At 55.9% G+C, this 27,859-nt stretch overlaps 1 protein-coding gene and 1 long non-coding RNA gene across 7 annotated transcripts in view; one reads left to right on the plus strand and one right to left on the minus strand.

Moving 5' to 3' along the window:
- Positions 1-2,629: 2,629 nt before the first annotated feature.
- ARAP1 (ArfGAP with RhoGAP domain, ankyrin repeat and PH domain 1) overlaps positions 2,630-27,859 on the minus strand; it is a 58,499-nt gene continuing 33,269 nt past the window's right edge. For 2 of the 6 annotated variants that reach the window (XM_037522920.2, XM_054699518.1), the window contains 28 exons: positions 27,673-27,828; positions 27,253-27,322; positions 26,831-26,951; positions 26,253-26,455; positions 25,765-25,871; positions 25,110-25,309; positions 23,405-23,490; positions 22,148-22,330; positions 20,982-21,156; positions 19,682-19,816; positions 17,463-17,598; positions 17,102-17,204; positions 16,050-16,245; positions 15,726-15,777; positions 15,452-15,615; positions 15,019-15,231; positions 14,599-14,704; positions 14,025-14,172; positions 13,841-13,927; positions 13,687-13,755; positions 13,307-13,424; positions 11,814-11,927; positions 11,462-11,607; positions 7,266-7,348; positions 6,533-6,583; positions 6,306-6,369; positions 4,991-5,140; positions 2,631-4,681 (listed from right to left, as the gene is read on the minus strand). In XM_037522920.2, the coding sequence (XP_037378817.1) occupies positions 4,664-4,681; positions 4,991-5,140; positions 6,306-6,369; positions 6,533-6,583; positions 7,266-7,348; positions 11,462-11,607; positions 11,814-11,927; positions 13,307-13,424; positions 13,687-13,755; positions 13,841-13,927; positions 14,025-14,172; positions 14,599-14,704; positions 15,019-15,231; positions 15,452-15,615; positions 15,726-15,777; positions 16,050-16,245; positions 17,102-17,204; positions 17,463-17,598; positions 19,682-19,816; positions 20,982-21,156; positions 22,148-22,330; positions 23,405-23,490; positions 25,110-25,309; positions 25,765-25,871; positions 26,253-26,455; positions 26,831-26,951; positions 27,253-27,322; positions 27,673-27,828 (3,454 nt within the window). In that variant the 3' untranslated portion in view covers positions 2,631-4,663. Of the gene's footprint in view, positions 4,682-4,990; positions 5,141-6,305; positions 6,370-6,532; positions 6,584-7,265; positions 7,349-10,971; positions 11,005-11,461; positions 11,608-11,813; positions 11,928-13,306; positions 13,425-13,686; positions 13,756-13,840; positions 13,928-14,024; positions 14,173-14,598; positions 14,705-15,018; positions 15,232-15,451; positions 15,616-15,725; positions 15,778-16,049; positions 16,246-17,101; positions 17,205-17,462; positions 17,599-19,681; positions 19,817-20,981; positions 21,157-22,147; positions 22,331-23,404; positions 23,491-25,109; positions 25,310-25,764; positions 25,872-26,252; positions 26,456-26,830; positions 26,952-27,252; positions 27,323-27,672; positions 27,829-27,859 lie in introns of all 6 variants that reach the window. The other 4 variants (XM_054699520.1, XM_054699519.1, XM_054699517.1 and 1 more) reach the window with 4 other exon arrangements.
- On the plus strand, positions 14,608-27,689 carry LOC129146606 (uncharacterized). Its single transcript, XR_008553502.1, has 3 exons — positions 14,608-14,727; positions 18,135-18,197; positions 27,599-27,689. It is a non-coding gene; the product is annotated as an uncharacterized LOC129146606 (long non-coding RNA).

Genomic DNA, 27,859 nt, shown 5'->3' on the forward strand with positions numbered 1-27,859 from the left:
AGGAGGAAGAATGTGCCCACCCAGCGATGTTGCCATGACGCTTGTCTCCATGGTGCCAGGCGCACAGTCCTCCTCTCACCCAGGTGGGGGGTGCTGAAAGTGACGGGAACTGAGGTGGTTCAGACCCTTGGGTCCCCTCAGCCTGTGCTTCTGTCCTCAGCTCCCGTGAGGACCCTGTCCCGAGGGCCTCAGGTGGTAGGGCGGGGAGGAAGGGCAGTTTCCCCCTCAGAGGGTTGAAAGAGCAACAAAAAGAGCACTCGGAGCTACTGAGAGAAGGGAGCTACACAGGAATGCAGGGAAGTGACAGCGAGAGGGGGAAGGGGAGGGAGAGCTGGGGAGACAGAGGGAAAGGGAAGGTAGGGAAGACATTATAGTCACGGAGGTGGAAACGCTTCCCAGGCTGACAAGCAGTGGGAGGCGCCGTCCAGCCCATCTTTTTTGGCTCAGTTTTGAGGTGGGAGGTGGTGGGAAGACAGAGCGGGGGCGGAGCAGGAGGGAGGGGGGCAATTTTCCTAGAGAGTTTTGTGTGTGGGGGTGTTCCTACATGTGCCTCGAGCGTGTGTGTGTGTGTGTGTGTGTGTGTGTGTGTGTGTGTGTGCAGGCTGAGGTGTGCCAGCACCACGTGTGTGCAGGGCATGAATGTGTGTGTGGCATGCATGCGCCTGTGCCACTGTGTCTCCAGGGTGATAAATACAGTAATAGGAGCTGTAACCAGGGCAGAGAAAGTGCGGAAATTTCCACAGGATGCAAGTGGCGTGGGAGAGGGGCCATGTTAGGGCTCAGTCAGCTTGGACTGGCCAGAGAACCCTACCCCTATGGCTCAACCTCTAGCCAGGTGACCTGGAAAAACACACACATACACACACACACACACACACACACACCTAATAGCACATGGTACAACAGGATGGAAAACAATCCAGGAGAGCTTCTTGAAGGAGGTGTCATTGGAATAGAGGTTGGGTGGTTCATGCCAGCTGTAGTGTGTCCGAGAGACAGACAAGACAGACACACCCTGCAGATCAGGGTCTGGGTCACTTAGGACACAGAGCTGACCAAAGGAATAGAAACTACTCCTTTTTCTGGTGAGAGGAGACCCGAAGGAGTCTACTTCACTTGAATGTGGTCAAATGGAAAAGACCTGGGGTAGAAACAAAGAGCCCAACACCAGGGCCCATGGGGCACTAAGTTCCAGCCACAACAGGTTGTTCACTGCAAGATCCTTTCACCTTGCATTTGGCTCATGGCATCACTTCTCTTGGCAATGTCCTTTTTCCACTCCACCTGCTTGTCCTCTCACTTGTGTGCTCTCAGTGTTCAGTTAAGCACTGCACACAGGTGTTCAGTATTTGTCGAATGAAAATATATTGGACCTGGAGAGAACCCTGGATGCCACGATGTATTCTCAAACATATTTAGGAAGGGAATTATCAAGGGACGGTGCTGGGCACTTCACACTGATCAGTTCATTGGCTCTTCCCACTAGTGAGTGCTGTTAATCTCTCCAAAGTACAGGTGAGAACACTGGAGATGGATGGTAGCATCAGCATCTGCTCAGCTGGCATCCACACCCATGCTTTCCCCAAACAGCCAGCTGTGAACAGGACCTGGGAGCCACAAGATCACGGAGCCAGGAAAGGCCTCAGCTCCAGGCTGGCTCAGGAGGCAGGAGGAGGAGGCAGGGTGCATCTTTCCCTCCCCCTCCCATCGATTTCCTGCAGAGACCAGGGGTCTCCAGAGACCCTCAATGTCTTACGAGAGCTTTGCAGGATGGGTAAGTTGAACAGGAAGGAGAGGGAAGAGAAAGAAACAGGCTACCCTCCGTTCCAGCCCTTGCCCCACTCTCCTCCCTCAGCCCCTCTCCATCCACAACGTCTGTCCTCACCAGGAGACTCTGCCTTGCCTTCCCGAGAAGTCCCCAGGGCGCACTGTGGTCTCCACTGTTAGGTGTGAATGAGGGTTGACCCAAGGGCCTTCCCCAACTCTTCCACCTGCCCCTACCCCAAATAGCACCCCTTCCCACCATGTGTACCCGGCAAAGCTTCCAGTCTTCAGGGCCAGACCAGGGCGCCGCCTCCTCCCTCCCCGAGAGCTGCTCCCCAGCCCTCAGCAGGTTCCGTTGTTATCCTCCAACCCAGCCTCAAATAATACATGAACAAACCAGCTGGAGTCCAAGGAGGCCCTATTTCTAGGAATCCTTGGACAAAGAGTCTCTTGCCCATACCCGCCCAAAACCATGGTCACTGCTGTAACTCATTTAGGTCGAGGCCCTGAAGCTCTTGTTGGGATGGCATCCGAGTCCCCGAAGGAAAGCACTTTCAAGAGTCATTAACTCCTGGGCCTCCCCGGTGGCGCAGCGGTTGAGCGCTGGGTGCCCGCAGCCTCTGCAGCGCCGGTTCGATCCCCGGCTGCTCCCCGGCTGCTCCCCGGCCACCGGAGGAGGGTCCCGCATGGCGCGCAGACCTCTCCTGCCGCCCGCTGCTCCCCTCAGCAGTGTACTTCGGTCCTTCTGCCTGCTCTGCTCCCCGCTCTGGCTCTGGTGGGTTCTCTCACCCTCCCGCGCTTCTGACTGTATCCAGTGTTTGTATAAACAAATAAATAAATAAATCTTTAAAAAAAAAAAAAAAGAGTCATTAACTCCTGACGGCTCAGATCCCTTCCTTGGGGGACCCATGGCACTACTTAGAAGAGGAAAGAGCAGTTGGAATCTGAGTTGGAGGGGAGAGGAGGAAGGAGACCTCTCAAAATAGTGGGGTGGAAATGGGCCTCAGTCCTGATTCAAGAGAGCTGCATGACCGTGGGCAGGTTGCCTGCCTTCCCTGGGCCAAACTTCCTTACTCTCCAGGAGACAGAGGACAGAGCACGGCACTGACCCGCAGTGGGTGCCTGTTTAGTGAAGAACCGTTCTCTCCTCCTGGTTCCTACAACCCAGGAGTCTAAAGCACACCCCTGCACTGTTCTGCCTCCCAGAATATCATCGGGATTGGGGGAAAAGGCAGGGCCAGGTCACACCCCTGCACTCCAACAGAGCAAGGCTGGGACCAGGACAGTCACACGGGGCGTCCAGAACGCAGTCTTGGCCCAGTCGCATTGCACTGTCCAAGGTTTCCCCCCGGTGGCCTAATATAGTCACTGCAGCCACCCCTGAGCAGTCTAGCAAGGGGGGGTGTCTCACTCCCCTTCTCTCTTGGCCTTGGGGATAGCTCGTCAGGTCTGGGGGGGATTAAAGCCCCTATGGATGTGGACAAAGGTCTCACCCTGGTTGCGGGTGGAACGGTTGGTCCGGTGTAGAGCAGGTTGCCTAGGGCGGGATGAGCGGGAGGCTGAAGCGGCTTAAGCCCAGCCTATAAAAATCACCAAGAAACTGTTGCCAGCTCCCGTACTGACCTCCCCTCCCAGAGACGGGAACAAGGAAAGGGATTCCAGGTCCCATTAACTAAGGCTGAAGCCGAGAGGTCAGCCTGCCTGCCTGCTGGCTCCCTGGAGAGGCCATAAGTGGCGGTAGGAAGAGGTGGGAATGTGTTGTCTGGCACCTTCCCAGGGAGTCCCAAATGCAACTCACTACAGCTCTTGTTACCTCCTCCACTTGCCAGGGCCTTGCCATTTTGGTGATGGGGGGCAGCACCCAGTGAGGGCCACTTTATAGTTCAAAGCAAGGCCCACCTTGGGAGGGGTGTGCACAGGAGCTAAGGATGGCCGGGGACTCTCTTTCCTAATTCAATTTAATAAGGCTTCTAAGACTGCCGCTCCAGAGGGTCTGATGAGAGGCTGCCCCGCATCCCTGGCTCAGATTCAGACTGCAGCAGGGATCCGGGGGCTCAGTCCAGCCGGGCTCCTTCCTGGTCAGGTCAGGACAGCACTCCCAACCCTGGCTGTGCAACAGTACAGTGGGGATGGGGTGGGGTCAAACCAGGGCTGTGCAGGGGACTGGGGAGTTCTGAACAGCTCAGGGTCTGGAGAGAGAGGACCCAGGTCCCTAGGCTCAGCGCAGTAGGCACTCAGCTCGGGGCCTCCTGACTTCCTGTCCCCTCCGACCCCAGGACACCCAAATCCCCCAACTAATCATTGACCTCAGCACCACAGGATAAAATATACAGATATATTTATATTATCAAAAGGCTCCCAAAATGGGGAAGGGACAGTGGGCAGCCTGGGCCTCTCAGGCTGGAGGAGGGGTGGGGAGTGGGGCTGAAATTCCCAAGTCCACCTATAGAAACTTGCCCAAGAGCTCCCCACCCCCAGCTGAGTGTTCCTTTAGAGCATCTACTTTTTGCAGTTCTGGAGTGTATGGGAAAGGGTAGGCTCCCTTCCAGCAGGAGCCACGGGGCCTAGGGCCTCTGAAAGGATGGTGGTCCCCCAGAGCTCTTGATTTATGCCCATCTCCCTCAAACGCAGGGAGGGTGACCCCGGAGGGGAGTGGGCCAGGTCCGCAGGGCTGAATGGCTAGACCGAGCAAGGGAGGGGTTCTGCCTCAGGCAGACCCTGCTGATTCCCCACCCTCCCTGAGGGAATCTATGCTGCAGTCGGGATGTGGGATGTGAGGGTGCAGCTTCCTCTTGTGCCCCCTCCGGGCTCACACCAGGCACACAGCGTATGAGGGTGTCTGAACAGGAAGGCTTCCCAGCTGCAGAACCCCAGAGTCAGGGGCTGAGCCCCCCGGCGCTCAGACGTTGCGGAGGACCTGTGGGGAGGCACAGAAGCCGGGCTCCATCAGCACCAGGCGAAGGCTCACAGAGGCCAGGCCCCTCCTGAGGCTTCTGCAGCTAGTCTGTATTGCCAGCCTAGGGATGCTCAAGCCAGCTGGGGTCTCGGGACAGGGAGAGAGGGACCTGCCGCGAACTCTGAACCAAAGGGGTCTGCCGGGACCTCTATAACGGGTAGAGGGAGAGGGTCTGGACGGCACTCAGGAGAAGCAGAGAGGTGCGTCAGAGGGAAGGTAGGCTCTGACCACGCCCCAGTCCCTGGCACATAGGGATGGAGAGCCACTCACAGAAAGGGGGTCCGAAGTGAAGGCAGCCACACTCCGGCGCATTTCGTTCTCACTGCCACGCAGAGGGATGAGCGATACACTACCCAGACGGACCTCAGGCACTGCCCGGGACACACGTGAGCGTTCCGAGGGCCACACCAGGCCATTGTGCTGTGGGACAGGGCAAAGGAGGGGCACTGGGACCTGGGCTTCTGTTGGCCCAGACACCCAGCTCCGAATCCACCCACCCTTTCCAGAAATGCCTCCAGCTACGCTCCAAGGTGACACCCTCGGCTTTGATCCCAGCCGATATGAGAAGCAGCTGTTAGGAGAACATGACTGTATCCCTGGCAAAACCCAGAAACAATTATGTTACTCAACAACTCCCATCTGTGGGTCCACAAACTAACTACTCCCAGAATGCAGCACCAAGAAAACAGTTCCAGAGGAACATGTCTATGCCTCCTTTCACCAGAAACCCAGAAAACTATAGAATCCACCCTGTTTCCATGTAGGCCTTGACTACTAGGAACTTCAGGGCTAAAGGAAAGTAGTTTCAGTAAAGAACAGCAAAGAACCCAGCCCAGGGCCCTGGTACAGTTTTGTCTACCCTTTCCCTAAACGTTTGTGAGTTTCTCATCTAGAAATCTGTTTTAAGTGCAATCCAACCCTCAAGTCCTCAGCAACCTGTTCCTGCCCAGCCCACTGCAGCAGCCACCGCAGTGGGCTCCTCCCCACCAGGCTGGGCCCTTCAGTCTACTGTCACCCACATGTCACATCCAGAACGAGCCTGCTCAGATCTAAACTTGCATATTGCTCTTGCTTTAAACTGCTGACCAGGTCAAGCTCGGCTTCCGTGGCATGGCCTTCAAGACAGATTTCGCTGATTCCCTTTCCAGCGTCAACTTCCGGCACCCCTGGCTTCCCCAATCCCCACAGCCAGACCATCTGTAGTTCTTATCACTGCTTTGTGCAAACTGTCCTCTGCCTAGAAGCCACCTTTGCCTGGTGAAGCTCTGTCTCAAAGATCAGCTCCCTGGACACTCTCTCCTGCTGTTCTCCCAGCCACCGACCACCCTATGACACTGGGCTATGCCCAGTCACTTCTGGGTCTGTTTTCCTTCCTATGTGGGGAATGCCTGAGGGCAGGGCTCTGCATCCTCTCTGTCTAGCATTCCTGGCTTGGAGACGGACCAGAGCAGCCACCAAGAAGTTTATTGAGTGAATAAATTAAAAGCAACTCAAAATCTCCTTGAAGCAAACTGGTGGCTTGAAGAGTGAAGCAATAAATGTGTCCAGCCTCCCTAATGGGTACCCCCCACCCTGCACCTGGTACCTGCACAAAGAGGAAGGTGGCAAACCACTCCCGGAGCTCCATCTGTGTCTCGCAACAGAGATACCTGCAGGGAGGGGCAGGCACAGTTCTGGATACTGCGAAGGGCCCAGCAACCCAGACCAGGGTCTCAGGCAGGGCACAGATCCAGACAACGAGGGGGACTCGATCCAGGGGACGTGTTACCATCTCTCCTCAGCATGGGGTTTCAGGGCAGGGCGCTCACTCACCACTGCTGCTTCTCATGTTTCTCTGTCTCCTGGACCACTGTGAAGCCCCAGCTGCAGGGGAGGGAGAGCAGGGTCACTGACAGGCCACAGAGGCCTCAGCACCCAGGAGCAGGGCAAGAGCCAGGCGCAGAGCCTGGGGCTTTCTCACAAGCAAAGCACATCCTGGCTGCTGCCTTTTCCTCTTGCAGCCTGCACCCCTCCAGGCCCTTGGTTCCCCCACCTCTGCCCCATCCCAGGTCTGCCCTAGTCGCTGGGAGACCAGCAGGCACGGCCAGGGGATGAGAGGCAGACGACCAGGTCCAAGGACTGTAATTAACAACAACAGTGGTTATGTACCACTTTTCAATGTTTCAACATTTTAAAGCACAGTCACCCTTTGAAACAAGTGTACCATTATCTCCCCCTTTCTCAGATGTGGGGGGTGAAGCACTGAAAAGTCAGCGCAGGATTTCAATCCAGGCCAGTGGTTCTCAAACACGAGGAAGCAGCAAAGTTCCCTGGACAGCTCATGACAACACACACTGCTGGTGCCAAGCCCAGGATCTGGGGTTTCGCGCCCCTGTGGCAGAACCGGGATTCTGGGATTCTAACATGTCCCCCGGTGATTTTGATGCTGCAGATCTGGGAGGCCACAGCTTCAGAACCCCTGTACCAAGCCCAGCTGAGTTCAAAGTCCCCCCATCAGCTCACCACAGGCCCTGGTCACAGACCTATTGACCCAGTTCTAGCTCACCAGGTAGGTGGTCGGAGTTTCTTCTTCACTCCCAGGTAGACTTTGAGGCTTTTCACAGGCCACTCCTTCTCTGGCCGGTGGCTCTGGGGTGGAGGAGGGCAGAGGGAGAGGACACTTCGGTCAGTCAGAGCAGGCAATAGGCCTTCAATTTTCCGACTGGTCACCTTCCCCCACTCTCTCCCCATTCCCCTCTGCATCCCAGCACAGGGAGCCTCCTCCAGGAAGCCTTCCTGATGAAGCCTTCCCTGTGCACAATGCACCCAACTAAGCCCCCAGGGTCTCTCCCTGCAGCAGCATCAGACAGTCAGCCCTCAGTCCCCGAGGCAGCAGTCCCGTGGGAAAGCCGGTGACATGATTCTCAGTCCCTCTCTGCTGCCTGCAAACTGGAGAACTGGCTTGTAGTTTTGGCAGAACTGCTGGTCTGTGGAGAGAGAAGGGCTGTACACCACTCTCTGCCCCAGACTGGAGAGGGTGGGAGTCCTGAGAGTATCTCAGGTGGGCTGCTGTGTCTATGTCTCGGAGGGGTTAGTTCCTCACGCCTTCCTGCCCCACAGAGGCTCCAGGGCTGACTGTGTGATAGAAGGCTGTGGGGTCAGCAGTTATGAGCTCTTTGATTCCACAAAGAGGAGACTGATGATTCGAGCTGAAGCAGAATGGCTGTTCTGTAGACCAAAGGAAGAACTTCCCAATGGTCTGTCAGGAAGCAAGAGACCAATGTACCGGGGAGGGGCACCAGATCACTGACACGCTCACATCTGGTCCCCACCTCTGCATATGGGTCTGGGTTTGGAAGGAGCAGGCTGGTTCTGAGGCAGGGGGGCAGGAGTAACGACCCCCAAGGAAGAGGCTGGCTGGAGGTCAAGCTAATGAGCCTTCCTCATTCTCCAGCAGCCACTTGCTTGACACCCTGCCCCCACCAGGCACCCCTAGTGCCAGGGCGGTCAGCAGGGGAGGGGAACACACTTACAACCGAATCTGGGGGTCAAAGACTGAGCCACCTCCACCCTGTTTCCCACCATTGCTCCCAGACATCCCCAGGCATGGCTCCTTGGCAGGAACAAAAAAGGAGTGGGGCGTGGCCAGGAGAGGCTGAGAGTCTAAGGATCTGGTGCACTTCCTTGTGAGGTCATTCCAGACACCCAGGGAACACTGAAGACTTAGAAGCTGTCACAAGGGGTGTGGTCCAAGAAGGGCTTGCTGGGGACCTTTCATCCTACTCTACCCTAATAACCACCCACCAATGATGAAGGTCCTGATGTGGGACCCCTGTTTCCTACAAAGCACCTGACCCAAGAACGGTCACTTGCCCAAGGGGATATGAAAAAAACAGGGCCGTGGGCACAGACGATAGGACAGTAGGCAGGGAGGAAGCGGGCGGCAGGAAGGGAAACAGACTGTGGCGTGTGAGACAGGTGCAGGGAGAACACGGGGAAGAAATCTCATGAGAGCAGGTTCGAGAGCAAGGCTGAGGATTTTGAAAAATTACATGGCTGGTTTGAAGAAACCAGCGGGTAGGGGTGGAGAGACTGAGGCAGGCTATGAAAGAAATTAGGCTGCAGGCAAGGCAAGCACCAGACTCTAGGCATGAGACAAGAAAGGATGTAGGGAAAACTGGACTGCGGGTGTGGAAGGAATCACACCCGGAAAGCAGGCCGCGGACTTGCAAGCAGTCAGTGCAAGAGGAAGAGTAGGAGCAAGAGAGAGAGCAAACCAAGAGAGGAAGGAACTGGTCTATGGGTGTGAGGGGAGGAGGCTTCTGGTCAGGGCAATGAGAAAATTGCTGGAGTTGAGGAATTCAAGCCGGGCTGTGGCTCCTGGAGTTGCTGAATAATCCTCAGCCCTCCCTCCCTCGGGCTCCAGAGGACGAGGCAAATGCGTGGCATGTGTATGACATGGGCACGGCCGAGATAGGTAGCTTTAGGGGAGCCTTTCGGGAGAAGGGAAGCATTATGTAATCTATAGGAAGCATTAGTGTAATCTTCGCACCCTAAAACTTGATTTCTCTGAGGTATGAAGTCATCAGCAGAGAATGAAGTTCTCCCCTTGATGCTCAAAGACCTCAGCTGGAACCAAGATCTTTCTAGACTGCACCATTCCCAGGCACCTCAGGGTCTTCAACAATGGGAGACCCCCAGTATGAGGTTTGGATGTTCACCTATCCCGAACTGTGAATGACTGTTCCAAGTTTAAATATCCTGTCCTGTTACCCTCTAAACCAGTAAATCAGTAAATACCAAAATTACCAGCACTTTGGTCAGCAAAGTGCTAAGGTTTCTGTCAGGCCAGAAAGTGCAAGCTGCCACCGGGGAGAGCACCACGTAACCCTGCACTCCCCGGTCCCTGCCTGCCAAGTCCTCGACTCCTGTACTTGAAGGAATAAAAGCTGAGGTTCTGACACTAACAGATCTGGGTTGGAATCCCAGTCTCCCACATAGAGACAGGCGTGGGCGAGTCACTGGGAGCCTGCTTTCCTGATTGAGATGGGGCTAATACCCATCCTCGCAGGCCTGTAGTGAGGTGCTGTGTCCCAGGCTGCACTGGTGAAGGACTGGGCACCGAGTCTGGCTTCATAATCATGAGATCTGTTTCCTTTTTCTAGCTCCCCTGCCTTCTCCCCTACATGCCAAGGGATCAGCAGCTGCTCCTCCAGGTGCCTCATCCATCCTCACTGCCCACACTGCTGGTCCAAGGGGCCAAATACCCAGGGAGGGGGCCAGAGAAATACCCCAGAACCAAGGGAACTGCCTGGAGAGATGGAGAGGCCCAGAGGTAAGGATGTGATCACAGAGGGAGGCAAAGGAGAGGAGGCATTCTCCACAAGGGTCAGCAGGAGCCCAGGCTGCATTAACATAGGTATAAGTGCAGGGAGGAGATGTTCTATCTGCCCTGACCTGCTCTCCCTCCATGGCAGCCAGGCCTGTCCAGACGTCCTCAGGAGAGGGGCAGGAACGACTAGAGTCAGTGGTAGGGGCAGTTGTGGAAGCTCAGGCCAGACCACTGGGCTTGGTAATACGTTTCTGTTGTCTATTCCTGTAGAGCACCTATGCTCTGTGCCCGAGGGATCCACGGGGCGCCAGAGGAGTCAAGTTCTCAGCTGAAGCTAAGCACAGGCCTTCTCCCAAGTGGAAGTATCCCTCCAGGGATACAGCAGCCCAAAAGGAAGAGTGGATGAGCTCCCCTCTCCCAGGGGAGTGCAAACAAGGGCTGGCAATCAGTCAGGGAGCCTGAGAGGTGCGCCTGCCATAAGTCAGGAATATGCCACAAGGTTGTGCGGTCCCACCCTGGCATTTTAAGACCAGAGCAGTAGCAAGGACATTCTGATAACCCTGGAACTCTCCAGGGTTAGAATGAGGGTGGTTCTAGGGACAATAGGAGATGAAGATCAGAGCTCTAATTCAAACCTAGGTAGGGGCCTCCCTTCCTGGCACTACAAGCCTCCACACTGAGTCCTCTGGAAAATTCTAGAGCATTACACTGATAGGGAAGCCTATCTTAGGGGAAAGGAAAAGGGTGTCCTAGAAAAAGGTAGATGAAGGGCAGGAGCCCAGGCCACAAGCCCCAGGGTGGGGGCCAGGGCTGACAAGTGAACAGGAAACCATGCCTGGAGACAGCCAGGAGCTCAGCCTGTGTGGCCCCCATACTACCCCAGGCTCGCTTGGCCCCCAGGTGGTGTAAGGCAGCTGGCAGTTGACCCATAGCTACTCACGGTGTCAGGAGCCCCGCTCAACGACCTCTGGCTCTGTTTGATAGAGGATCAGGGTTACGGAAAGAGGAAGCCCAGGTCCAGAGCCAGGACAGTGTGTGTGTGGTGGTGCATGGTGGGCTTAGCGTGTATGCGCAAACAATCAGTGGTTTGGGAGGACACCCAGCATGTGAACAGAGTGGGAAAGGAGTGGGCCAGGAGGAGGCATAACCTGTGAAGTGACAAGGCACACATGGCCCATTACTCGGGGCTGTCGCCATGTAGCACATTCTTGAGGGAACCATGACAAGCACAAGCTCAGGTGAGATGGCAAGTGCCTGACTGATGTGACAGCATCTAGGTACCAGGGCCCAGTGGGGCTCAAAGCACCCAGAGTGTGCACCCAGGGCCACAGCTCCCCACCACAGTGCCATCTCAGGACCCCCAATGGAGTTACTCCCAGAAGCAGACCCAGAGGCATGTCTGCGCGGGGGTGTGTGCGGGGGCTGCTCACCCGGATCTCCTTGTAGAGCCGCAGGCAGCTGCTGTTGAGGATGAAGTAGCGATCGTGGAAGCCACCTGAGGGCAGGCCCAGGCCCAGGAGGCTTCGATCTTCACGGAACTTCATCATGCCATGCTTGGTGTCGCCCACATGGCTGGCTAGGGGAGGACTGAAGTGGGCATGGGCTACACCAACCCCAGACAAGGGGAGGAACCCAGAATGAAGGGAACTGCCCCTGCCTCCAAAACGGCCTGCCCACCTGGTGCCCTCTGCCTCGGCTGCTCTTGACCTCTGCCACCAGGTCCCGCCCCAACTCTGGATGGGGGGACTCGCCAGCCTGTCTGGCTCTGCAGGCACCACCTACCCAGGTACAGCAGCATGGCCTCCATGGACTGGTGCTTCTTCACCACCAGGTAACTGTCTATGCCCAGCCCGTGCAGGATGGGTAGCACCTTCTCCGCAAAATGCAGGGGACGCTCTGGGGAGAGGTCACATCCACTGTCACCAGGGCCCCATGGCTTGACAGCACTGAGGGCTGGCACATGCGCACACATCACCTAAAGTCTCTTGGCACCACCCACTCCCACTGTCGACCAGCACTGTGATCCCACACCGAGCTCCAGGCTTGACTTGACTGGCTGGGACCAGAGCTGCTCTAACTCAGTATATACAAGACCAAGCCAGCCAGTGGTCTGCCCACCAGGTCACAAAAGCCAGAAACAAACTTTCTCTCTCTCATATTCCACGTGTGGAATCTGCTCTTGTTCATCTCCATGGCTTCTGTCCTGGCCCGTGTCATCTTCTCCTTGGACTAAACTGTGGCCTTCAAAGTGGCCTCCCGCCTCTCTCCCTCTCACTGCTCTCTCTACCAGCGGCAACTCCTGATCGTGACCCTGTCAATGGCCTTGTACTGTCGGCAGGCCTTGTAAGGCTGACTCCTCCTCTATCTCCAGCCACCCCGCATCAGCTCCATGCCCCCTCACTTCCTCATCTCAAGCTCCTGGAAAGGGCAGTGCCCTTGGTCCCAAGAAGCTTTTGCCCATGCTGTTCCCACTACCAGGAAGCACTTTTCCTTCCTCTTCACCAGGTAACCTCTCCCCACCTTGACCTCCTAGTTCAGACACTCTGAAACCAGAGGCCCTGTTACAAGGTCTGGTGGCACCATGATCCCTTACTACACAGTGAATGCAGCTGCAGTTGCACGTTAATTGGTGTGATCACAGGATTAATGTCTCTATTCCACACCAGACCAACCCCACGAGGCTACGCAGGGACTGTGCATTTGGCTCCCCAGTCCAGTGCCCAGCACTCAACAATAATAGCTAAAACAAACCATCAGCTCCACCCTCATTTTCTACTGCTGTCAGGACTGCTCCACCCTAATGCTTTTATCACCCCCCCCTTCACTACCATAGCTCCTTCCCCACATCATCACAATCACCCTTATCTACACCACCACCTCCTGTCTCTTGCAAGGTCCTCATCACCCACTACCCCCTTCACCACCAACAGTGTCACCCTCGAGGCTATTATCAAATTAGCATTATCACCCTTACAAGCAATACCATCCTCAGACACCTGAGAGAACAATGTCACAGCCTACACAATCTACCACCTTCACTGTCCTCCCCCCACCCTGCCCCTGTTGGCCACATTACAGCCATCACCTCAAACCTTGTTGGCACGCTGTTAACACCACTGAAATCACAATGTGACAGTTACATGCATCATCCAAGCTCCCTTCACCACCACTATCCCTATCCCTATCCTATGGGGTGAGGTAGGGCAAACTGGCACTGGCGGCCTAGACAAGGATAAGCTACACCATACCCTGCACCAATTCTGGCGGCCACCCACCTGCCTCCTCCCTCTCGTTGACCTCGAAGCAGGTCCAATAGTCCTTTTCCCTGATGCCCACATTCCTGCGATCCAGAATCTCCAGGGTGAGCTCCTCAGCTGTCATGGATGCTGGGATCTGTGGTGACCAAAGAAAAGATAGCCTATCTTGCCTTCCGACCCTGCTCTGCCACAACCTATGTGGTCCAAGGGCCAAGCCCACCCATCTCAGGGTCTCCTGAGGAGCAAGCTGGGGATGAGAAGCGACAGGTCACAGTACAGACAGATATAGGTCCCGGACAAACCACGGTTCCCCTGGGGGTGAAAGCTGTGCCCCCCAGTCATCTAAGCTCATGTGTGGCCCTGTCCATCCCCTTGGCTTCTCCATCCCTAGCTCCAACCTTGATATGCTGCTCAGCATCTGCCTTCTTCTCCTCCAAGTACACCGTGCAGATGAAGTCACCAGCATGCTGTGGGGGTAAAGGATTCAGCTAAAGACTTAGTGAGCATGTGCAGGCAGAAGGCCTGAGCCCCCCACCCCACGCTGTCCTTCACCTGGGTACCACTGGCAGTGCCAGCCACACGCATCTTCACAATGGCAGTGATCTCCTCCCGCTGCTTCCTCAGTTCCTCTTCATCCACCTGGGAAGAAGAGAGGGACAGAGACAGATGGTCACTGCCACCTGGGAGGTTCAGCTCTGCCCTCTAGAGCTGCCCTCCAGAGCACCTCGGGACGCACACTGAACACCACCACATAGTGGCCGATGAGGTCTTCTACCACACGGCCAGCCTTGTAGTCCTGCCCATCTGTCTGGAAGAGCGTGGGCCCAAACACAATAGCCAGGTTGTGCGTGTTCATCTGGTTCGTGTCTGAGAAGCACTGGACACTAGACGGGGAGGGTGGAGGATTTGAATGAGGAGTCTGGAATACAACTTCCCCGCTCACCTTCCCAATTCCTGACAGGCCCATGACTGGACCCTGGAATAAAGCCAGGGGAGGTCCTGGTCAAGGTGGCCCACTAGTCAAGGAGAAGAGGACAATCTTTCTGGCCATGTCTAGGGCAAGGAGTAGGGCTAGGAAGATGGGCAATCTGGCCAAGGCACCCTGGCCCAGGTTGCTCTACTCTTCCACCCTGCGGGACATAAGTTGGCAGCAATTAAGTTAGGAACTGGGGGTGGGATTCAAGATCAGGGATTGTAAGTCAGCATCAGTCCCCAGGTCTATGTGGGGCTCAGGGGTGAGAAGTTAGCTGAGTTGGCAGCCTCCCCACCCCACTCCACCCCCAGAGCCTCACAAAAATATATCCCCTCACCAGTATAGGTGGCTGATAAGGGCCTTCACCGTGGCCCGGTTGACTGGAGGCAGACGTGCCAGCAGCTCTCGATACCTGGAGACCTTCTGCTCTTCATCCTCAATCTCTGGGTGGGGAAAAATAGGTGAGGTCAGTAACCCCTCTGTGACTACCTCCCCTGTCCAACCCTCTGGCCACTCTGCCTATCATCCTAGGGGCGAGCACTCCCTGCCTCCTCCTCCATCAAATCAAGCACTCAGCAAGGACAGGCAATTCTTGTCTCCAAGTGACACTAGCTCTATAGGGTGTCAACCGACATAAGCAGCCGAGGACTGAAACCTGACTGCTGGGGCATGTGTGACGGGGAGGGGAGGAAGTCTGAGAGGATGAGGCAGTAGCCCTGGCCGTGGTCTCCAGCTGGGCATGGTCTGCTGGGCCCACCTGAGGCCTCCAGCCAGGCAAGGCGCTGGGCTCGCGTGAAGAGTCCATCAGGCAGGTCTCGGAGGAAGCGCTTGAGTGCCGAGGAGACGTCGTCCACATGCTGCTCGCCCTCCTTGAGGCGCACAGAGCGGGCGTCCTGCCGCAGGCTCTCCAGCAGCCGCTGAGTCTTCGAAGTCTGCCCGCACTTGCGGTAGATGCCCTCGGAGGTCAGGCCTGGAGAGGGGTGGGGCTGAGCCTTGGGGTGCGGCTGCGAGAGGGTGGGGCTGAGCTGGGGGAGGGGTGGGGCCAGTGGTGGGGCTGACACAGAGGCGGGGCCACGCAGCTACTTCGTCCACTGAGAAGGCGGGACTGGGTCTCTTGGGCAGGAGGTAAAAATTATCCGAACGGGCGGGGCGGGGCGGGGCGGGGCCCGTGTCCCCGGGTGCGGGCTCACCGCACTGCGTGATGTAGTCCACACAGCGGTACACGATCACTGGGATATCTGAGTCTCCCAGCTGCTGCTCCGACAACGTGTCCCCTGAGCTGGCCGCAGCTTTCTGGATGGCCGCCAGCCAGCCTGTGAAGTCCAGCCGTCGCTCCCCTTGGATGTACAGCGTCCTGGGCCAGGGGCAGTGGGGCAGTTTGGGTCCGACTCCTGCCCCACCCCTCCCATGCCTGCCAATACTGCCACAGGCCTCCCAAAGCCCCTCAGGGAAGCCAGGGCTCACCTCCTTCGCTCCACTAGCACCAGCACCTGGTTCTCACCGTCCCCTTGGATGGCTGTGGAAGGGCCAGTCAAGATGAGACCCAGACTCACTCATGATCCCCAACCTGTTTCATCCTGGATTTTGGGCACACACCCCTGGATCCTCCCACCATGATATGGGGTTGCTGGGGTGCATCCCAAGGACAGGAAGGGAAATAAGAGAGCTGGCTGGCTCCTTCTGACCAGACCAGGGTAGAGTTTAGACTTCAGGGCAGGGTTGGGGGACTAGCAGCCCTACAGAAGAGGGTGCCCTACAGGCTGGGGGTCTAGATCTGGGTCCACGCACAAAGTTCCTGCAGTTTCCGAAGTTGCAGCGGCTCTTCACAGGCTCCCTCTGGGAAGACAGCATGGAGCTCGGAGCCAGTGAGCGAGAACCAGCCCTCCTGGGCACACTGGAGGCTCAGACCCGCTTTGTAGGGGAGACGCCCAAGCCGTTCAAAATCCCGAGTTAGCAGATCCTCAGCCAGGGGCAACACAAACGCCTGGTAGGGAAGCCAGGGAAAGGGGAGGCAGCTAGTGAGACTTCCAGCCATTGGCACTTCTTTCCCAGGACACCCCAGCTCCCTGGCAAGGGGGCATATGCCCTCACCCTACCCGCTGCCTCCTCTCTTTTCCCCAGGGCAGACCTAATAGTGAATGAACTTGAGCATCTTGCCTTACTTCCTACTCAAGCTCTGCTCTCCTCTGGAAAGCCTTCCCAGACACCGTCAGGGCTGTCCCTTCTCTGGGGTCCTCACAGTGCCAGAGCATGCCTGCCCTCTGGTGCAGCACTGACTACACTGTTGTTGCTGTCACCACCCCATCTGTCTCCCCCACCAGCCAGGGAGCGACTGAAGAGCCAGGACCAAGACTAGGTCATCTGGGTCCCCAGAGCTCTGAGGACTGAATCTCTGGAGGTTCACAGATGACAGATCCATGAACTAGCAAATAAGATTTACAGGCCCTTATGGCACAGGAGACTCCAGAGTATACCTGGCTAGAGACCCCAGGGCAGTTGCCCTGCCTCCTCCAGAACAAGGAGCTCACTCCCCTGGAGGGAACTATCGATCCTAAGACACTTTGACAGCCATTCATTAAACATGTATTGAGCACCTGTGGAATAAAAGACTCATGGTCCCCCTTCCACAAAGTTGAGATAGGGTTCCTGATCTCCCCCACACTGGGGTGGGGGTGCAGATTATATCAGGCCCTTGATCTAAGAAGCTGGCCCTGTGTCAGCTGTCAGCTGCCCTCCATTCAGTCCCTGCTCCATGAGTTGGGAGAGCTGGGAATACATGGAATCAGCCAAGAGGCCCACCCTGGGCCCTGTCAACTACCCCATACTAACTCCAGGCCCACCTTAGCAATGCACTTGACCCATTCACGAGCCAGCTCCGCACTCTCCAGCCCAAACAGGTACAGCCGCTCTCCCTCCGTGTACACCTCAAAGGTGTACTCAAAGCTGCAGATACACAGGCCAGGATTCAGGGCTATGCCACCCAGCCCCAGTCCAGCCCTCCCCACACTGCCCCATGACTGCCTTCCCCACAGGGGAGGTCACTGCAAAGGCCCAGGCTCAGGCCACAGGAGACCTGATGCAGCTCCAGTTTGCTGTGTGACCCTGGGGAGGTCTTGCCGTGTTGGGCATGTTTCCCTGTCTCCCAAATGAAGGGATGGATCTTACAGCAATAATTTTGCGAGTCTGTCCAGGGGTGCTCACCCGTGGGTGTCAGGAGGAAGTACTGCCAGGCACACAATCTCGCTGACCCGAATCTCCCCGTTGGGTGTCAATGTCCGCTCATTCTCATAGTAGCTCAGGACCCCATCACTAAGGACACACCAGCGCCGGCTGAACTCTGGGGAGAAGTGGGGCAGGGAGCCATGAACACCCCTTTCCATCCTCACTGGGCCCTCACTCCCACCTGACCCGTATCCTCTTCATTCTAACTCACAAGCTCCCCCAATTTCATGCTCCTCTCTGTACCCCCACTGCCCCAGTCCACCACACTCTCCCCTGGATGCAGAGGCTTTCACTGGTCTCCCAGCCTCACGTCCTCCAGAATTCAAAAGTGATCTAGCTAAAATCAGACTCTGTCCTTCCTTTGCTCAAAATACTTCCATGCCCTCCTCACCCCATAGACCTCAGGACAAGGTGTGCCCCTCAGCTTGGCATTCAAGGCTCTGCAGGTGCCCCTGCCCACCTCTCCGGTCACCTCTCTGACCACTCCTGAACACATACCTCACCCTCCCCACTTTCGCTCACCCTGTTCCTTCCACCCACACTCTCCATTCTTCTGGGTGAACCCAAATGCCATAGGAAGTCTTCCATTCCCCCCCACAACCCCTCCCTTTGCCAGTAACACCCATGGCTCTATACTCTGCCTCCTTCCAGAATGACTCTGATGAGACTGACAAGATCCTACAATGGAACAGAATGGACTGTGGACCAGGAAAGGTAGGAGAAAGAACAGAGTGTCAAACCATGCAGGCTCACAGAGTTCATAGCATTGAGCTTCACAGCGGCTCAGAGCTTCCTGGCACTCAAGGCAAAAAGGATGACTCAGGCAGTTACATAAATGACATTATCAGGAAAAAGGAGGAAGACAAGGGCTAGCACCCCAGGGACAGTGAGGAGGGAGACATCAAAGGGTTCCAAAGATATCTCTGCTGGACTTGAGGGCTTCACCTGGGACCACAGAGGGACGCGGTGGTGTCCAGCATGCTCCCACTGCAGACAATGGCTCTTGTCCTGCCTACGGGGACACGGCATATGCCCCTGATGGGTGGAGTGGGGCTGGGGGAGGTGTCCGAGAGCCTGTCTGATGGCTGGGCTCCCTGCAGGAGTGACTGCCCTGCGCCAGCCACTCTATCCTGTAGATGGAGCCCACTGTGTGCTAAGCACTGTTCTAGGCGCTGGGGGTAACAGTGGTAGTCAAAAGGAGCTTATATTCCAGCGGGGCACAGAACACCAATAGAGAGACCTAACTAGACTAATGAATGTCAGGTAAGTGGTGGGAAAGTAGGGTCAATAGCGAGCAGTATTTTGGACAGGTGGTGGGGAATGAAGTCTCTGAGGAGTGATTTTTATTTTTTTTTTAATTTTATTTTTATATTCCCCATACAATTGCAACCCCCTTATTTTGACCCCAATCCCTCCTTTCCCCACCCCACCCCCCCATAGTGTGTCTCTAGTTCATAGTTGTTTGTTGATTTTGATTTTTTTCTTTCTTATAGTTATTCTTTTTCCTGGTCCCTTATTTAAGTTTTCTAGTTGCTATGAGTGAGACCATCCGGTATTTTTCTTTTTCTTTCTGGCTTATTTCGCTGAGCATGATCCCTTCCAGCTCTGAGGAGTGATATTTAAACAGTGATATGCAATCGGCCCCTGATTGAAATGGGGGGGGCCGATCATGCAGATATTGGGGGAAAGCATCTGGGGCAGAGGGCACAACAAGCACAAAGGCCATGGTGGAAATGAAAGCATCTGTTTGAGAAGCAGCAAGGAGACCAGAAAAGCTGGAACACAGTGAAGGAAGTGGGTCAGAGCAGTAATGGGCTGGGGTAGCTGATATGCAGGTCCCTGCAGCTTTTACTGTACTTGAAGCAAATGGAAGACTGAGATGAAAGAGGGATGGAGCTTAAAGCTTAGTCCTCAAATTTCCTCGTATCCACAGCTCTAAATACCAGATGTCCTGCACAGGGCCCACACCCAGTAGGAGCTGGCAGTGACTTGCTCTGCAGGGCCATGGCCAGCCAACACCCCCAGCAGCCCATTTTCCAAGCACCTACTGTGTGCCAAAGATCACATCCGGGAAGCTCCCAGGTGACTCTGCCAGAGTACACTTGGCACTCACTGGGTCCACCAGCCTGGTCAGCCCTGGTTTCCCTGGCACCATGCCAGAATGCCACAACCAAGGTGAGGTCTGGCCCATCACCCACCTTCCCGGGCACGGCGGTCCTGCAGCGGCTTGCCGGCAGAAGCAGTCTTGTAGAGGAAGCCACTGTGGCTCACAGTTGGCAAGACAACCGAGTAGTGCTTTTCCAGGGGCTTCACTGAGTCCAATCGAGGTACCTCTTTCAGGAAGTGGGGGTAAGAATGGCCAGTCGTGAGCCCCACCCTCAGTCCTGGGATGCAGTCCCAGAAGTCATCCAGGAGTGTCCCACCTCACCTCCCCCGGATTGAACATCCATGAGCCCGAGCTGTCCTGCTCCCTCACTTCCACCTCCAGGTTTGCTCCAGTCCCTCTCCACCTCTCTCTACTTGTAAAAATTCCACCCTACTCCCAAAGATCAGCTCCATTACTTTCCCTTCCAGGAAGCTTTCCTGACTCCCCTGCCCAGCCTGCTCTCCCTGTTGGAGGCGTTGGGCCAGCACACCAGAATGAGGGGGGCCTTGGGTAAGCTCACTAATAATCCCCAGAGGGAGATTTGTCCCAGACGACTCAAGGCTTAAGGAAGCAACTGGCTCCAGCCCTGCTCCCAACGGTCCCAAAGCCCAAGCCAGCTGGGTGGTCTCCTGCACCTCCCGGAACACCGAGGCTCTCTCCAGTTCAGCACACCCCAGCCACCCGTGGCCCTGAGCCCAGAGCCCCAGCTGAGCTCCACCCTCAGTCCTGGGATGTGGCCCCAGAGGCCAAGTCTGGGCCATAATCAGAGCCACTTACCCCTGCAGTCCCCTTCCCAATCACCCCAAGAGCGGAAGCCAAATGCCACTCAACTCCAGTCTGTGACAGAGCCCCGCCCACAGAGAGCAGCGGACAGGGTGCCACGGTGGGTCACCCGCACAGGGAGAAAGGCAACACCACCCACATACAGCAACACAGACACACTCTGGGCGGGCACAAACCCCAAAGCCACAATACGCCCAGGTGCAAGGAAACACAGGTCCACGGCAGCTCGGAGACAGAGACAGCAGAACAGAGCCCACCCGGAGGCCCACGTGACAGCTCAAAGAAGGACCCGCAGACATACAAAGAGACATAGAAACAGACACGCAAAGGGATACACAGATGAAGGAGAAGCAGATGCACAAATGTACACTGACATGCAACCAAACATACCCGACATTGCTCCGCGGCCCCTCAAAGAGCTGCAGTCACAGCTCAAGTAGCAGCAACTGAAACCTTACAGCATGATACACAGCCCCTTGCAGCCCCCACCCACGTCCTCTCCGCAGAGCCAGACCCTCGCAGCAAGGAGGCCCCAACCCGAGAGGTGGACAGTCCCACTGGCCACTCACCCATGGTCCTGTTGTTCCGAAGGAATTCCATCTGCAGCGTCTGCCCTGCCTTCTCAGCAAGAGCCAGGGGCGTAGGGGCCTCAGGGTCCCCTGAGAAGCAGTTGACTCCAGCCCCACAGCCCAGGAGCGCCTGGGTCTCGGCCAGGTCTGTGGTGGTGACCGCAGCACACAGGGCCTGGGAGGAGGGACGAGGAGGAGGGAGTCAGCCCAAGCTTGGGACGGGGGTGAGGGGCCGGTGGGCCAGGGGAGATGGGGCAGGAGAGGGAGGGGCAGGAAGGAGTCACCAGGTCTGGGAGTCCATCCTCAGGTTGAAAGGGAGAAGGAGGAGGAAGAAAGACAGAGAGGGAAGGAGAAAGCCCAGGCCGCACCCTGCTAGCAGCCCCCAGGACCCTATCAATCGCCAAGCCTGTTCTCTAGAGGATCTCAAGCTCCCTCTGCCTTGTGGAAGAGCAGAGGAGGGGGTGCTTTGTAGCTAATTCCTCCCACATTTGAATTCCTCACGGCCTGCCCAGCCCTTCCAACCAATGGGAGTGCCGGCCCTCCTGGCTGGCGAGCTAGACTGGGCTGGGCCGGAGACTGGACGCCTGGGTTCCTGGGAGCTGGAAGCCTGGCTCCCACTGGGCTTCTCGCTGAACTGAGCCTGCCTGGGTGGGGCTGTTTGGGGGAGGCACCGAGGCCAACTGGAGGTCACAAGTGGCATCCTCCTGCTTCGGAGCAGGCTACCTCCTACTCAGGCCAAGCCAGACCAGGGCTTAGGGCTTGGCTCCCGGCCTGTCAGGGCTGGGGCCCACACAAGGCCTCATCTTGAGCAGGGTGTGGATGGGGGTGGATCAGAGCAGCCAGCTGTTTTTCATGAGCCTGACAGGAAATAGCATCCTCATCAAGTTCACTCCTTTTGGCAGGATTCAGAAGGAGCAGGACAGGGTGCGGGAGACAAAGGAATCAGGAGCGGAGGGAGGCAGACAGATGTTAGAGATGTGGCGTTGGCCCAAGGGCCAGGCCTGACTCCTCCTTGCTTTGCCCCAACTCTCCAAGTGACTTAGGACCCTTCTATCCTCTGGGCCTCAGTTTCCCTACATACCAACTCACCACTCTGAACTGTTAGAAAAGATGAATGGAGAGAGAGGGAGGCAAGAAGAAAAGGGGTGGCCTCAAGGGACCCTGACCTTGTCCAGCTCCTCCTGGTTGCCAAAGAGCGGGTGGTAGCGGCGGTACTTGCCCTCCCGGTACTTGGCTTCCAGGTGGTGCCGCCGGGCCCCAGGGCTGCTGCTGGGTTGTAACGCCTCACTAGGGGGCACGTTGGCTGCCCAGAAGTGGTTGCTGGCACTATTGCCCAGCTGTAAGAAGAGCTGTAAGTGTGGGCAAGAGGTTAGAGGGCAGCCTGTGAGGGACCTGTGCCCACAATAATCTTAGATGGTCAGGCAAGGACCTGGGAGAGGCAGGCCACCTATCTGGTAGCCATGGGCGACCCCACCGGCCCCAGGCCTGCGCCCAGTTCCTCAGCTCAGTGACAGGACAAGAGCAGGTGGTCTGACAGGTGTGTCCCCAGGCCTGGCACTTGGTTGGGAGACTTGCTGGCCCACCCACCCCACAGCCGGAACTTTACATTCGTGAGGCTGGCGGGTGGGGTGCGCCTAACTTGTCAGCCAGGGGATGGGCAGAGATTTTGAATAAATCTTCTATTCCTGTCATTCCTCCCTGGGCTCAGGTGCACTTTTTGTAAGAGCCCAAGAGTCCACCACTTAGGGGACTAGTTTATTACTTCTTTCATTCTGCTGATTGTTTATTCCACAGCCATTTCCTTCATCACACCTTGCCTTTTAGTCAGGACCTATAGTGAGTGCTGGGGTCATAGGTGCCACCACCGAACTCTGTGACTTTGAGCCAAGTCATTTTCGCTTCCTGGGCCTCGATGTCCTCATTGTAAAGTGGGGGTTCTGACCCTCGCTCACAGGGACTGTAATACCCAAAATGCTCGAGTCTTCAGTTCTGCTGCTGTCAGGGAGGCCCTGTGAAGTCGATCCCTGGGTCGAGTTTCCTGTTGCAGGTTCTCCCCTAAAACTACCTGCACATCGGTACCTGGGAACCCCGAGTACACAGCATGGGTACATATGTGTATGTGAGTGTCCCCTAATGTATGTACTTACTGAAGTGAACACTTTAGGCTTTGTAGAATACACAATCTCTGTTTCTGTTGCATAGTTATTTTTTTTTAATAACCCCTTTAAAATTTAAAACATTTTGAGCTCATATTGCCAAATATCAACTTTTCCAAATTCCCCTCCCACTAGATGATCCCAAAAGTATCCTCTGGCTCCAAAGTGCAGGGGTTGTTGAGACAGAGGGGATAGGATTGGGAGACCTAGGTGGCAAGCTGAGTGAGGCCGACCCCAAGTGCAACTGGCAAGCAAGGGTCTTCCCACCTCAATGAGTGTTTCCGTCCACACTTTCCTGTCCATCTTCAGGCTCCTCACTTTGGAGATGCCAGCACCTAGACCACGGTGCTCTCCTGGAAAGAGAGGGTCATCTGGGTCCTTCCCTTCACATGATTACTCACCCTCCCATCTCTGAGCCCACCCAAAGGTGAGACCTGCAGCTCTAGGTATCCAGTCAAACACGCCTGCTTTGAGCACCAGGGGTAACTGTCACCTAGGCTCCCACAGCAGCCCCCTAGCTGGCAAACCACACTCATGCTTGGTCCCTGCAGGCCTCTCTCCACACAGCCCAGTTAGTAATGTCTTTAAAAGGCTAATTCCAGGGTGTCCCTGGTGGCGCAAGGGGTTAAGTCACAGCACTGTGTCTGCAGCCTCTGAAGCACAAGTTCAATTACCAGCCGGCCAGGGAGCTAAACCACAAGGTGCAGCAGACCTCTCCTATATTGCCCGCTGCTCCCCTCCGCAGTGTATTTCAGTCAATCCATCTGTTTTGTTCCCCACTCTGTCTCCGGAGAATCCTCACACCTCCTGAACCTCTGGCCTGTACCCTAGTTCTTATATACATAAAAAAAATCTTAAAAATAAAATAAAATGCTATTTCCCTTACTTCAAATCTGTCCTGTAGATGTCCCAGAATTCCTTACTTTCTTAACCACCAACTTCATCTCATGCATCTTTGCTGCTGTCCCCACAGTCCTGCTCAGTTGCACCCTCTAATCATCCATACGCATTCCTGCCTCAGGGCCTTTGCAGTTCTCTGTGTCTTCCAGTGACTGGCTCCTTCCTGTCACTCTCACCTGAACTCTTCCCTCCTCAGAGCAGGCTTCCCCAACAAACATATTCTCTGCCTCACAGCACTTGTTGCTACCTAATACCCCTATTGGCTAGTGCATTTTCTGCCTCTCTCCACTAGGATAGTAGCTTCGCAAGAGCAGGAACCTTGATTTCCTGCTTTAGGGTTCTGTGCCTAGAACAAAGTCTGGCACAGTGAGCACTCAATAATCTCTGTGGAATGAAAGGGCAGAGGGGGAAGCTGGTGCTGGAGGAAATGGGCTTTGCTCAGGTACAGGTCCTGCAAAGGATTGTGGAGCAGGGCAGGGGCTTGGGGGCACAAGGAGTGCCTAGCTCTGCTCTGCCTCATGTCCCCCCAGAGCCTCCTAGAGAACACCACGTCCACTCTAGTCACCCTCACAACCTGTGAACCGATGCCTTCCTAATGTGGTCTCCACTTAAGTCATCACTGTCTAATGCCCAGACCTCATGATCCAAGGCTTCCTGGACATTTGCCTCAGACACCCCGCTGCCTCACCCCCTCCAACTCAGCTTGTACCCATCAGCCAGTCTGATGCAAAATCCAATCATGTCCCTACCAAGTTCTGCCTCCTGTACCCCTCCAGAGAAAAACCACCCCAACTCCTCCTCTGCAGACAAAGCCCTGCTCAGCCTGACGCCGGCCAGTCCTCCTGTCTCACCAGCAGGTGCTGGGCCCCAACAGGTCTGGCTTCAAATTAGACTCACTTATTTGCGAGCTGACCCTGAATGGGCCATTTTACCTCTCCTATATCTCAGTGCATGAGATCTGATAAGTCAAATCCCTCTGACTACTGTCTTTCCTCCAGCCCCTCAGCCATCCTGACATACCAGCTCTGTCACCCCTCAGCCTGGGAACCTCACTCTCTCCGCACACACACACCTGCGCAGCGCTTGCAGATGACAACGCAGAGGTTGATGGAGGCCCAGTCAGGCTGGGTGGCACCACAGTCGGCACAGAATCTGTTGGGGGCCACAGTCCAGATGCGCTCGGCCACCTCTGAGGTAGACAGAGCCTCAGCAATGGCGTCCTGCATGGCCTCCAACCACTGCTCCTTCTCTAGCTCTGATTCAGCTGAGAAGCTGGGGAAACAGGAATGGGGGCAGGTGGGTGAGAAAAAGATCAGAGAGATTAGGAGAAAACACTCAAGGGTACAGCCTGGAGGAAACAGTTATGGCACATACAGTCAGATGAGCAGGGCATCCTGGGTCCGTGGGGAAGGTGGGTATGGATAAAGACAAGGAGACCACGAACTGAGAGATGTATGGGGGGTAGAGGAGTCCTGAGGGGGTTCTGCCATTCACCCCTTTACCCCTGCCCCAGGGACTAGAAAAGAACTACTGGAAAGAAATAACTCCTGAGCTGAGGCTTGACTGAAAAGCTTAGCGAGAGAAGATAAAGGACCAGCAGGGGTGGGCAGGCCTGAGATGGGATAGGAAGAGAGAATCCATCCTAGGAAGGGGAGCATTCCACACCTGCAAGGAAAAAATACTGGGAGGGAGAGAGGATGCAGGTGAGTAAGGGGAGGAAGGCTCACCTGAAGATGCGGTAAGGGGTGGTGAGGTCAAAGCTGCGCCGGTCTGCTTCTTTCACATTGCCCACACTCATGTCGATGAAGGTGATGCCAATGCCCAGGTGGTACTCCTGGTAGGTAGGTGGGAGAAATGAAGGCAAGACTTGGAAGGTGGGGGTCAAGGTCAGAGAGAAAGTGAAGAAAAGAGGGAGGTGGTACCTTAGGGACTAAAAAATGCCTAGGGAGATGATGGAAGGCTTGGGAATCTGGGCATGGGCCAATGGGCCTGGGCTGAGGGGCCATTAGCAACAGATAGGATTACAGGAGCCAGGCTGGTGATGGGAAGGTAACACTCAGGGCCCAAGCAGGGGACAGGGCCAGAACTAGGGGCAGGAAGGGGAACAGGTAAAAAGCAGACTCGGTAAGGATAAGCGGGGGAGGAAAAGGGCAGGGCTCAGAGCCAGGGCATGGGGAAGGGTAGGAGTTCCATGGCCTGGTCTACCCCTCCACACCTCCAGATTCTTGTACAGCTGCACTTTATCCCCGGCCACGACCACATATAGTTTGTTCTTGAAGCCACGTAGCTCTAGGCTGCCAGCATGGTCAGGGGGCTCTGGGGCTCGAATACCCGATAAAGAAACACTCGACAGCCGGGCTCGGGCACGCTGCTCAGCCACTGCCTGCTGCAGGGCCTGCATCCACTCCTTCCGCTCCGCTGTGGGCAAAGAGGGTGGTGTAAACCCAGGCTCAGCCTGGCAGGGAGCCCCCTGAGAATTAGCTCCCCAACCAGGCTCTTTGGGCAACACCTGTGCCAAAGAGTCCAGCCAACCTCTATTATCTCTGAGTGCTCCGGCTGGGACAAGCTCAGGCCCCCGTCCCCAGCTATGTCACTGATGCTGGGCAAGCCACTTCACCTATCTGAGCCTACAAAGGGAATGTGTGGTTCTGAGGCCTCAATGGGTATCACAAGCACAGAGCTGGTCAGAAGGTGTCCCACTGCCAGGTCTGATGTGGGGGTGCAGATGTACCCTGGTTCTCTTCCCACTTATCTGGCCAATCTGCCAGTCTTCTGTCCCCCACCAGTCCCCACCATCACTCTCTGCCCGGAAGGCAAAGGTCCGGTTGTTTGTGATCACTTCAAACTTCTGGTCCCCGATGGCAGTCACCCGGGAGATGCAGGCCACAGAGACAAAACGCTTAGAGTAGGCATCCTGGGGAAGAGAGAGGAGCTGTACTTGGAGGGTGGGGGGATTGGGTCTCCAGAGACCCAGCCCTACCCTGATTCCCTCAGCCTCAGTTGAAACGAAGGCTGCACCTCATCCCCCACAGGCAGTCAGGGACTGACCACAGCCCACAGCCCACACTGCTCAATGGACCAGCAGGAACCACTGCTCAACGGTTCAAGGAGTCAGACTGCAGCTCAGATAAGGATTCATGCAGGGAGGGGCTCCTCCAGGGTACAGAGGGCCAAGGTGGAGCAGGGGTCCTGTCAGACACTGATGTGGGCCTCACCTTGTTGTTATCAAAGTACCGCAGGTAATCGGCATCCAGCCTCACCCACCGCTTCTGGTAGATATAAGATCTGGAGAGGGAGAGGCAGATGGACAACAAAGCAAAGCAGTGGAGTTCAGGGGAGAGTCGCTAGGATCATCCCCGCCCCCTCTAGCAGCCACAAAGTTAGATCCAAAGAAAGAAGGATCCCAAACTGAGAAATGGACCGCAGCAGGAGTGATGGCGTCAGACTCAGCAGCACTTCTCACTCTTAAGGGTGATAAAACAGTCTGCTGGGGATGCTTAGGGACTGCAGTTTGCCTGGAGGGAGACCAGCTCCAACAGCCTCAACCCCTCTGGTTTTTAGATCCATGAAACCCGTAACTAGAGCACTGCCCGCATCATGTAGAGCACAAGCAGCACCCAAGAGGCTTCACTCACCCCTGCGGAGGGTTCTTGTCCAGCCAGCCAGCCTTGATGACGGGTGTGATGGGGGCAGAGCCCCCGGGAAGCCCATCCATGGGGTATGGCGGGAGCTCGGGGATCAGGAAGCTGCTGGGCAAGGGTGAATTCAGACTGCGGGTGTGCCATCCACCACTGGGGGAGAGGAGAGGGAATGAGGGGGGCT

This window comes from Talpa occidentalis, unplaced genomic scaffold (genome assembly GCF_014898055.3).
Source record: "Talpa occidentalis isolate TD23 unplaced genomic scaffold, MPIMG_talOcc4v2.1 talOcc4.3, whole genome shotgun sequence".
Classification (NCBI taxonomy): domain Eukaryota; kingdom Metazoa; phylum Chordata; class Mammalia; order Eulipotyphla; family Talpidae; genus Talpa; species Talpa occidentalis.